We start from the raw sequence: 11,464 nt of genomic DNA, 5'->3' as shown, positions 1-11,464 counted from the left end.
TCTCAGTATGTAACTGTCCATACCTGGTTCTCAGGGACTCTGAAACATCATCATGGAGACTGCATGGGACCAGACTAGTGTGGATAGATATGAATCAGTAGATGGGACTATAGATAAGAATCAGTAGATAGGACTGTAGATATGAATCAGTAGATGGGACTATAGATAAGAATCAGTAGATAGGACTGTAGATATGAATCAGTAGATGGGACTATAGATAAGAATCAGTAGATAGGACTGTAGATATGAATCAGTAGAGGAGAGCAGCGGCCCAGGACCAGAACAAACAGAGTATCATGGTATGTCTCTGAGAAAACATCATAGTATAGCCTTTGGGATGAAAAAACACCATCATATACATCATATATTGTACAAATAACAAGTCAAAGGAAAGAGACATACATTGTAGAATTGTATTAATTGTGGGCTGACTGATTTACTGATTATCAGTATTTTAGTTTTTACTGATTTTAAAATGCTGCTACTTTGGCTCTGATCCTTTATCTAGCTGTGGTCGCTCTGTCTTCTGGACTGATTTGATTCGTTATACGTCACCAATAAAACTCCTTTGACTTAACATCTGTAAACAAACAAAAACGTGTCAACAAAGTTTTCTGTTAGACTTTGTGTTCTTCTAAGTTTAACTCCAAGATTTTAAATATTTTCATTTACTGCAAATGAATATCTCCTCCAAATATCTCACTAATAATCACTATCAGCCTTAAAAACCCACAAACACCCCCCCTCTATACTGGACCACACTTAGGACAGTCCGGTTCCCCCTTCTATAAATCTGCTTGGAATCTTTCACTTCCTGTTTGTCAAAGTGGCCTTCTACCTAGTGATGGTGAAATCGAAGCTTCATGAAGCAATGAACCACTTTGACACATCTGCTTCAAGAATGTCACGTTGCTTCGAAGCATTTGACACAACCAGAAGAGTGACATCTGCTGGTCCTGTGTCAGAACTGCATCCAAGTGGAAAAAACTGAGAAAGCCTCAGGACTGCTTGTCTCACTGCTTTGTACTTGCCATAAATGTTTTAAAACGTTATATATGTATGTTTGTGTGCATATATGTGTAGTGTGTTTCTATGAATGAATGTGTGTTGTATATGTGTGAATCTATGCATATGTATCTGAGTGTTATTTAATGTATGAAATGCAACTAGATATATCTAAACTAAATTCTAACTAAATACTCTCCCTAACTTCTCTCAAAATGACAAATGGCAAATGCACTAGCGTGATCTCCTCCTCTCAAAAACCCACAATTTGAGGAGTGAATCAGACCCCTTTGCCTTTTAACACCTGGACAGATTGAAATGTCCGACCCCTTCAAAGTTCGCTCGAAGCACCGCGACACGCGATGTGACGTAACGAGGCCTCGTTCTCGATAGTCACGTGATTGTGGGCGTGCTGAAGCAGGGATCCAAACACCGTCTCGGAACACTTTCGCTTCAAAAGCTCGGCACTGTGTCGAGCAAACTGGCTCGAGCGTAACATCACTACTTCTGCCTGGACAGGTTTTGTTGGAGCTCATCAACAAACATTTTGGGTAAGTGCACTTTAATCTGGATGGATGACACTGAATTAGAGTCTGTTTTAATGAGACTGAGTTCAGATGTGTAGCTCTGTCATTAAATAGGAAATTATTTCTCAGAATTCACAGAGAAAAGTCTGAAATGTTTGCTAGGTAGGGTGCTCCATAACCTTCGCTCCTTCCACTCTCTGCCTCTCTCTCATATCACCGCTCTGCAGTGCATGCTTCCCCGTTCTCGCTATGAAGGGGCGGGCCATAAAGCAACTAACCAATCATGGCACGTTTCTTCTAAAAAAATGTCACTTTGACCAATCCCTATCCTTCTGATTTAGAGCTCAGAGCCAGAGCCCTAGAGATAGCAAGAGTTGCTAATATTCACAAATACAGATAAATGTCTGCACCACAAAGGGCTTCTGATATAATATAAAGACGTTAAAATTAAAAAGAGGTAGAGACTCATCAACAATTAATCCGTCAATATATCCCTGGAGATAACTTCACAGCTAACAGCAGAGTCGAGCTAAAAAAAAAGTAGCAGAAATTCGGTCGTCTACCAAGATAAAAAATATATATAATTACGCTGCGCAAATACAAATAAAGCTCAGCATATGCATCATAAAGAGCCTCTGATAAAATATAGACAGTTGACAATTCAAAAGAGGAAGGCATTTCATCAACTTACCTCCACATATACTCAACAACCTGCAGTGCAAATGAACGCTGGCTATCACTGTCGAAGCGGTGCTTGGAACTAAACAAGCCTCCACAACCCGGAAGTAGACCGGAAGAAAGCGTACAACGGCACCCTATGGGAGTGTCGCAACTCTTACTATCTCTAGGGCTCTGCTCAGAGCGCTTGCTTTGTGTGAGTGACAGGAGGGTGGGCGTGTACTCTGTAAGGCTTCTGGCGCTGCTGTCTCTGGCCTGTCTGCCAAAAAGCCGATCAACTTTTTTTTCATTGGCCTGCCAGTCCGTGGCTGGCCTGTCCAGGCAGGCCAATAAGGAGGCAGGCCACCGGGAAAAGTCCCGCCTCTCCCGATTGCCAGTCTGGGCCTGGTAAGCTCAATATATAAAATTGAAGTGCTGCTTTTTTTTAGTGCATGCTGGTTCACTTCCAGCATGTTCTTTTGCACATCGACATAACAATAATAAAACATTTTATTTTTGGCGCCTTTCAGAACACTCAGGTCACCGTACAGAGGAAACAAAGCTGAAATGTGACAAGTCTGGATCTGCTCCAGCTGTTTCCTTCCAGTGTGTAAAAACACCACATGGACACACGGAGGCAGAACACCGTCATCAGGCAGGTCTTCACGTTTAAATAGGCTTATATTTTGTTATAAAGTGAAACATATTTCTTGGCAATATGGGAAATTTTATTTTAAAATGACTTTACAAATACTATAATATGGTAAACTGGGATGTAATGAACAGGAATAATCTGCATTCTGGTCAGATAAATGGAAGCTGCTCATTAGCGCCATCTGCTTGTTCTTTTCAGAGACGACTACATCCCAGAAATAGTTCAGATTAAATCATGGAACTAAAACAGCTGTTTAATCTGCCACCGGGGGCAGTCTGGTCCATCCATCGCTGTATCCTCACCAGGGTCATGGGGGGTGCTGGAGTCTATCCCAGCTGACTCGGGTGAAGGCAGGGGACACCCTGGACAGGTCACCAGTCTGTCACAGGGCTACATATACAGACACACAATCACACTCACATTCACACCTACGGACAATTTAGAGTAACCAATTAACCTCAGCATGTTTTTGGACTGTGGGAGGAAGCCGGAGTACCCGGAGAAAACCCACGCATGCACAGGGAGAACATGCAAACTCCAGTCTGGTCCAGGAAGGTTCAATTCTACAGCTGGGCCTTAAAAAGTGAGAAAATGATCCAACAGCTGGAATATTTTCTGCCAAACTGAGAAAAATGGCACAAATGTTTTGTCAACAGTTTATTTATAAAGTTTCATGTTCCCTTTGAGCATTTCTCTTCGTGCTAAAGCTCTCAGCCTCCAGGAGTAAAACAAACAGTTCATCAGTAACTTTGGCAAAAAACACAACAACAGGCAGAGCTCTGTACAGAACTAAAAGGAAAACACGCCACAGTGTAAAAACCAAACCTCCAGCACTGCTTCTGTTGAACACATTCCAGAAAACAGCAGCCTGCCGCCAAAACCAGCGACTCTCAGAGCGAAGCAGAGCCAGAAATACGTTCGATCCTGGAGTGTTTCAGTCCGGCGTGCACGTTAAAACACGCTGACAGGAGTGGAAAACATTAGGAGGAGCTGCTCAGAGGTTCCAGATGTTTTCTAGAACAGCCAGAGGTTCTAACTGGTCATACAGAGCAGTAACGTCCTGAGGTCACACAGAAAGAGGCACAGAGTTTGTTTTTAGCCTTCAGAAGGGCTCCTCTGCTCCTTAAGTCAGGATGAGAGAAAACACTGTGGACTGTTTCATTCATCAGCTCCAATCTGGGGTTAAAAACATGATTTTAATTCAATTTAATCGCTGGAAACTCAAGAAAATCTACTGTCAGGAGTGTCGTCTAAACGGTAAATATGATATTGTGCAGATATTAAATGTTTTGCTCAGGAAATCCTTTAAAACAAAAAAGTACAACACTAAAAGAGGGAAAAATAAAATGTGGACATTTAGAGGACACTGCAGATCTTATTCTGCTCCAAGTGTCACTTCTGGAGGAGAGGGTCGACATTTACCGACAGAGAGAAAAGAAAGAAGCAGACATAAAAAAAAACCACTAAAAGGTGAATTTGTGAACAGAGGCAAAGCAGAAGTGACACCACGGCAGCGTATTAGGAGTAGAGAGGCTCTGATCAGACGTCCTGGACGTTCATGGCCTCCTGTGGCCAGCTGTAGGTGTCCAGGCTGAAGGAGTCGTAATCAGGACTGTAGATGTGAGACAGAACAAACGCCTCCTTGTCTTTGGGCTCAGGATAAACTGAAGCCAGGTTGTGTTTGTATGCATAGTTGATGAGCTGCAGAGGAGGAAACAACAGGAAAGAGACATCTGTGACTGTTTGGGTTGACTCAGTGGAAAGTTCATCTGAAACGACATTTATATGGAAGGAGTTAGTTAAAGTCAAACGGCTGTAGGCTCAGCTCTAACCCAGAACTTCTCCTGCAGCATTGAAGTTCATGCCAACCAGCAGGACTTCTGGGCCCTGAGGAGGCTGGTCTGCTGGGCTGAGAACCATCAGACCACCCCCACCCCCCCAACCTGCAGGACGTTTACAACAAACACTGCAGCTTAAAGCAGCCACAGACTGTTCTCTCTGCTGCCACCAGGGCGGCGTTAGCGCTGCCTGAAGGCAAACAGAGGATGATGAGGAGCTTCTTCCCACAGACTGTCCTCATGCTTTCATGTGTGTTATTTATTACACTGCACATTACACTATGTGATGAATGAAGGTCTTGAATCCATTCTGCTGCATGCGTCACACTGACTGACCGTCCACGGCTGTCTACATGTCGCCTACCTTCACTGCAATCCTGAAGGACACCTCTCTGATGGTGCTGAGAGGAGGATAAAGCCTTCCTTCAGCCAGATGTTCCTCTGTCACCATGTCAGCGATCGCCTGAGAGACAAAGACGTCAGAATAAAAAAACAAAATGAAGTGAGAGCAGGAGAGACGAGGCCTGCCTTCAGAGAGGGAGGAGCTTGTTAGAAGACATTATTCCTGAACACGGTCTGATAAAGGGACGTGGTATTTCACACTTCTGAAGCTCCAGCAGCAGTTTGTGGGTATTTCTGGTCCTGCCTCATGTTTTCTCTCTATTGGCTCATTTTTCACTGTGATTTAACGTCCACGGCTACAAGTAGAGGAACTCATAAAGAACAGAAAAATAAACTTTAATTCCTTTATCTGGGAAAAAAAATCTAGAGTCAGCATGTAAAACATTCCCCCAGAGGTGTTTCTAACACTAGAAAGATTGTACAAGCTGCAGATCTTTGACTGCATACATGTTTAATGTGTTTTCTGTTTAAACACAGCCTGCAGTTCAGCCTGGAGCAGCGACTGTCGGCCACTAACCTCATCATGCTGCATCAACAAACACGTCGTTTGTTCTTTTAACAGAATGTAATTAGTACTAATTATTTTTTTGGCTGAAATTCTAAATGAGACATGCAGAATGAAGTGATTTTGATGAAATATCATGATTTTAAGCTTCGCTAAAGTTAAGTTTTCTGATGGAACGTTACAGATGAATAGTTCAAGGAAATCTGTGGATCATTTTTGTTTTGACCGTTTCTGTCTCTAAGAAATGATGTAATGTTGGTGTTTTATTTTATGCTATAAAATATCATGATTTTCAAGCCCACCAGTGGGTTTTGGGGTTCAGAGTGCTAAAGGACAGACGGATGGATCAGACTGGTGTACAGAACATTCTCATCAATATATGAAGAACTCTGCACACGTTTCTCCACCAATCAGAGTGTGAGGAGCAAACCTCTGCAGTGGTGAGGAAGATGTCATCAGATATGTGGCGTACTCCACAGGCGATAACACCCAGAGCCACTCCAGGGAAGACGTAGGCGTTGTTACCCTGGCCGGGGTAGAAGGTGCGTCCGTCAGACAGCGTCACCTTGTCAAAGGGACTCCCGCTGGCAAAGATGCCCCGGCCCTGAGTGAAGACAGCAGGACGGAGATAAGAGACATTATCCCGTACAGATAATGGAGGAGGACTATGGAATGAACTACCATGACCTTAATGTCAGGCTTTTATAATGCCATAACGCTACAGGATCACTTATTTATTTCAGTGGGTAAAGTTCTTGCTGAGCTTTGAAAAGTCTTGTTTAAAGTTGTTATCTAGGCTTTGGTGTAGAACTACCCACAGTAAAGTGGCAATAAAAGCTCAGATCTACAATATAATGCAGGTTTTACAGCATAAAGAAGCTGCAGTCCATGAGAAGTGTGAGGAACATGAAAGGTTGAATTCTGATTTTATGAAGCAGAAAGCATCAACGTGCACTCTGCAGCAGGCTGAACCTCTGTGAGCTGGTAGCACTGCTCCGCCGTGCACTCGGCCTTGCTGGTTGGATTACTCAGGGCGAAGATGATGGGCCTCTGGTTGAAGGACGCCATGTCTCTGATGATCTTCTCTGTAAACGCTCCGGCGACCGCAGCAACACCTTCACATCCAGGACAAATTCATTAAGTTTCCAACAGCAAACAACGAGGAAATCTGTACGATTCTGCTCCTGCTGTAGCTCAGACTCTGTAATCACTTCTTCTTTAACCATATTCTAAAAGTGTATTCAGAGTGGTGCCACAGTTTGGGTTAAAAATCTGTCAGTTCATCATTAATACATGCAGAGTTTGAATTCAGCAACAGCTTTACTACAAGATCTGTAGAAATAACTTTACGTTTCACTCAGTTCTATATCTAATATTTAGAAGAATCTTTCTCTAAAATGCCATGTGGTGTTTGGTTAGAGGCGGCCATGTTGGTTTTAGGCCTGAAAACAGCAGAAATGTGAAGTCCTGCAGCTAAACGTGGACCCAGTGGATGGAACATAATGTGGGGTATAAAAGTCTTTCATCTACAACACTGAGTCACATAATGTGGTTTCTGGATTCAAAGCGCTCAGAGGAGACCTGACATTTTTCCACCGTGTGCTTTACCTTCCAGGTAAACTCACCTATGATGGCGGTGGGTTTGATGGTGTGAACCACCTCCTCTAGTGTCTTCAGATGTGGATGTTCATGAGCAAACTCCTCCTTCTCATGGTTCAGGTGGCTTCTTCCCTGTATGCACGTTAAAAGACCTCCATCAGAACCCCACACGGTGCCGTTTGGTGGCTTCAATACACGACTAACGAGCAGACCTGGTACCTTCACAATGAGGCCTTTGGAGTCGACCATCCAGATCCTCCTGGCAGCTTCTTCTTTACTCAGTCCCTCTTTGGCCATCGCCATGATAAGCAGCTGGGCAATACCCAGAGCAGCCTGGTCAGAACAGAAGGAAGGAATCAGCTCTGCATCAGTGCCTCCTGTTTCAGCTAAACTTGTCTTCACAGCAGAGACATCAGTCACAGGTTAAGGACAGTTCTCTGTACTTCATGATGGAATAAAGCCCTCTCACCTCGCCTGCTCCCTGGAAAACAAACGTGTGGTCCAGCAGTTTGTTTTTGGTGATCTTCAGAGCAGCTAGGATTCCTGCAACCGCCACAGAGGCCGTGCCTGGAGGAGGAAGAAAACACTCGTGGTTATGAATTCTGTGGAAACTCGGACATTTAGGCGACTTGTCATTTACTGCAACCGATCATGTGACCCAGTCCGGATCAGTTTCACAAAAACGAGCGTTTTTTAGTTAAATCAAAAATAGAACAACAGGAACCTAAATGTGGCTTTGCTGAGCAGGAAGATGCCGTCCTGTTAAAAAAACACCCACTCTGTAGGATTTATCTCTGTGTTCTGACTCTACGGCTGGAATCGATCAGTTTAAATCACATCTGGAATAGAAAAAGCCAAACGAATGGCAAATACACAGCTGATCTATAGAACATGTTTAACCAGCTGGATGGTTAGCAGACATGGACCCTGTGTCTGATCCAGGTAAACATGAACACCAACCAGCAAGACTTCAGAAGACTTTAACATTTGCAGACAGAAAACACATTCTTCTGCAGCGGGTCTGTAAGCGGATGGCAGAAACTTATTTCTGAGCTGATCTCACCAGTATCATGCATTCCCATACATGAACTATATCTGACCAGACCTTTCCTCCACCTTCTAAAAGAATCATCTACAACTAAATAACCTTCATCATGTGGAATCCACCTCCTATAAATTTCAGATCCATTATTTCTGCAGTCAGAGTTGTACTGTACATTTATTTATTTTGTTTTTTGTGTCTGTTGCAGACACTGTTCTGCATTAAAATGTAAAAACTGCAATAAAAACAATGAGAAAAAACAAGCAGCTGGATTTTTGTGAGGATCTTGAGTTAAAGTGAGAACATGTGACTTTTGAAGTTAAAAAGTACAAATTATAAAACTGCTTGAGGCTTTTTTTGTGATTTGGTTTGACTTCAGGGTTTGTTGCTCTGCTGCATGTCAGCTGGATTAGTGTGGAGGATAATGAGGAGAAAAACAGCAGAAAACACTCCCTGTGTGTGTTCACATGTTCTGACATAAAGCTGATGCTCACAGAACACAAAGCTGTCAGACAGATAATCCTATAAATACGCTGTTGTTCCAGAGAAGCTACAGTTTGGACGCTTGAAGCAGCACAGAAGTCATCAGGAACCAAATATCAACTCTAGTTTCTGTGATTGGTGTCACCAGTTCAGCCAAATAAAACGTGGTCCCAGTCTTCACGTTTCTGAGTTTTGGCTTTGATAAATGTACAGAAATGTGTTTGTGAAGTTGGTCTTTGAGCTTTTGGATAAAAGTGTCATAAATTGATCATTTCATACGAGCAGACGTTTGGTTTCTGAGATACGGTCGGTCAGTTTAACACGACTGCTTCTGAGGCAAAAAACAATCTAAACTCATCAGCAGTAAAAGCCTTTATCAGAGGGTTTTATTGCTCTATCACGTCACAGATAAACACGCCAACGGTTTAAATGCAAATAAAAAAAAGAGAGAATTAAAGACGTTGTTTTTTGTTGTCTCAATAATGTTGAGTTTTTTTGTTTGTAGTTAAAAGTTGCTCAACCTTCGTCTGCAGTTCATTAAATGGAGTCTAGAGTAGACATAAAGTACAGAAATGAGAATAACAAGCGTCACTTTTAAGCCTTGAAGTGGGAACATTAACCTTCAGGCCACCAGGAGTCACCTTTAACTCTAGGAATTATCATTTACAGAACCACGGTGTTACGCTCAAACTGTAGTAAACCGCCAGAATTTAGAGGATTTTAGCCTCCAGACAAGTTTGTTTGAGCAGTAAATCCTACAAAGTCACCTTAAATATTCCATTTGGTTAGAAACAGTCTCCTCTTCCATTCTATTACAGACTTATGTGAACATTAGGGGGTGACGGTTGGTGCTACCAGCGGTTAGGAGTCATTTTATTTCAGTGTGAATGATTCATGACTTTGGCTTGTGAGGATGAAGATCTAGTTACACCCAGCTCTGCTCAGTTTTCATGCAGTACTTCATGTTTTAATTCATGTTTTGTATTTCGGGGCGTTCATGTGGACGTTTAGATGGCAGAGATGATTTATGCATAATAAAAGACTTCACTGCCTCCCTGATGGAGGGCAGAGGAGAGCAGAGAGCTGAGAGTCATGAAGCACCTTGGATGTCGTCGTTGAAGGTACAGTACCGGTTCCTGTATTTGTTGAGGATGCGGAAGGCGTTGCTGTTGGCGAAATCCTCAAACTGTATCAGACAGTTCATCCCGTACCTGCAGCAGAACAGATCCATCAGAATCAGAATCGGCTTCACGCTCTTTAAAGTTTTGCTTTTTACTCACTTGTCCGTCACCGCCTGCATGAACTCGTCGATCAGATCGTCGTACTCTTTGCCTCTGATTCTCTTGTGCTTCAGTCCGATGTACAGCGGGTCATCCAGCAGCGCCTGGACAAAAATCTAATCTATAATCAGCTAATCAACAACAGACAACTTTCCATTGTCCGTCTGTTTTGGAATCTGTCAATCAGTCACCCAGTCCCTTTAATCCCCTCATCTCGTCTGATACGGAGCCTGAAGGAAGCTGATAAGAGGCAGATATGAGGAGCAGCTAATAAACCTGATGACTGCAGCTCTGAGGTCACCTGGTTGTCGGTGCCGACGTCCAGCAGCACCGGGAGACACTGCTGTGGTCGAACCCCTCCACAGGCCGTGTAGAGCGCCAGCTTCCCCACAGGAATGCCCATCCCATAGCTGCCCAGGTCCCCCAGGCCGAGGATACGCTCCCCGTCTGTCACCACGATGGCCTGAGAGAGGCAAACACGTGCTATAAACACACCTCATACATGCCACATCATGTTTGGAGTATGTTAGAGAAGCACAACCTCCTGAGCTCTGAGGAGTTAAACATTTTTAAATCTGCTCGTTTGATCTACTAAATGTTCCATGGACTCACCCCCACGTCTGACTTTGTAAAAAGAAGATCTGACAGCGGTCTGAGGACCAGGACCTCCTACAGAGAGGACTGGAAGGTCCCTCAGAAAAACAGCCTTCAGACCAAATGTTCCTTCAGTGAAGCCAGAAAGATCTGGGACCGTCTTCTACTCTCCATAAGGGAGAGTCCCACATTAGAAACCTTCCAAACTCTCCTCAAACAGCCAGAAATCAACCAGTCTGGTGACCTTCAACTCCTTTGTGTACTTGTTGTGATGTGTTTTCATTGTGACAGGTTGTTCTGTGTTTCACCGTTTTGTTTTTATTTATTTTTACCCGTCTAGGAACTGTGGATGTAGATGAGCGTTGTTACTATAATCTGGCATGTTTACGTCTATTACTGTCTAACAGGCGTTCATTAATGCGCTCTGTCCCTATCAGATAAACAACCTCAGAGCTGTGTGTGTGTGTGTGTGTGTGTGTTCTGTGTGTGTGTGTACTCTGTGTGTGTGGTGTGCGTACTCTGTGTGTGTGTGTGTGTTCTGTGTGTGTGTGTGTACTCTGTGTGTGTGTGTGTGTGTGTTCTGTGTGTGTGTGTGTGTGTGTGTGTGTGTGTACTCTGTGTGTGTGTGTGTGTGTACTGTGTGTTCTGTGTGTGTTCTGTGTGTGTGTGTGTACTCTGTGTGTGTGTGTGTGTGTGTGTGTGTTCTGTGTGTGTGTGTGTACTCTGTGTGTGTGTGTGTGTGTGTGTGTGTGTACTGTGTGTGTGTGTGTGTGTACTCTGTGTGTGTGTGTGTGTGTGTGTGTGTGTGTGTGTGTGTGTGTACTCTGTGTGTGTGTGTGTGTGTGTGTGTGTGTGTGTGTGTGTGTGTGTGTACTCT

General features: G+C 43.6%; 2 protein-coding genes across 2 annotated transcripts in view; both read right to left on the bottom strand.

The window, feature by feature from the left end:
* rpl24 (ribosomal protein L24) overlaps positions 1-7,637 on the bottom strand; it is a 36,129-nt gene extending 28,492 nt beyond the window's left edge. Inside the window, exon 1 of the mRNA XM_051959459.1 lies at positions 7,632-7,637. Within this exon, the coding sequence (XP_051815419.1) occupies positions 7,632-7,636 (5 nt within the window). The 5' untranslated portion in view covers position 7,637. The remainder of the gene's footprint in view (positions 1-7,631) is intronic.
* me3 (malic enzyme 3, NADP(+)-dependent, mitochondrial) overlaps positions 3,489-11,464 on the bottom strand; it is a 16,110-nt gene continuing 8,134 nt past the window's right edge. The window contains exons 6-15 of the mRNA XM_022202746.2: positions 10,295-10,456; positions 9,994-10,097; positions 9,815-9,924; positions 7,658-7,755; positions 7,408-7,521; positions 7,215-7,320; positions 6,562-6,704; positions 6,020-6,193; positions 5,047-5,145; positions 3,489-4,545 (exon numbers count right to left, since the gene is read on the bottom strand). Coding sequence (XP_022058438.1) covers positions 4,384-4,545; positions 5,047-5,145; positions 6,020-6,193; positions 6,562-6,704; positions 7,215-7,320; positions 7,408-7,521; positions 7,658-7,755; positions 9,815-9,924; positions 9,994-10,097; positions 10,295-10,456 — 1,272 coding nt within the window. The 3' untranslated portion in view covers positions 3,489-4,383. The remainder of the gene's footprint in view (positions 4,546-5,046; positions 5,146-6,019; positions 6,194-6,561; positions 6,705-7,214; positions 7,321-7,407; positions 7,522-7,657; positions 7,756-9,814; positions 9,925-9,993; positions 10,098-10,294; positions 10,457-11,464) is intronic.

This window comes from Acanthochromis polyacanthus, chromosome 14 (assembly GCF_021347895.1).
Source record: "Acanthochromis polyacanthus isolate Apoly-LR-REF ecotype Palm Island chromosome 14, KAUST_Apoly_ChrSc, whole genome shotgun sequence".
Classification (NCBI taxonomy): domain Eukaryota; kingdom Metazoa; phylum Chordata; class Actinopteri; family Pomacentridae; genus Acanthochromis; species Acanthochromis polyacanthus.
The sequence above is the reverse complement of the archived record's forward strand: the minus strand, read 5'-3'. Positions and strand labels throughout refer to the sequence as shown.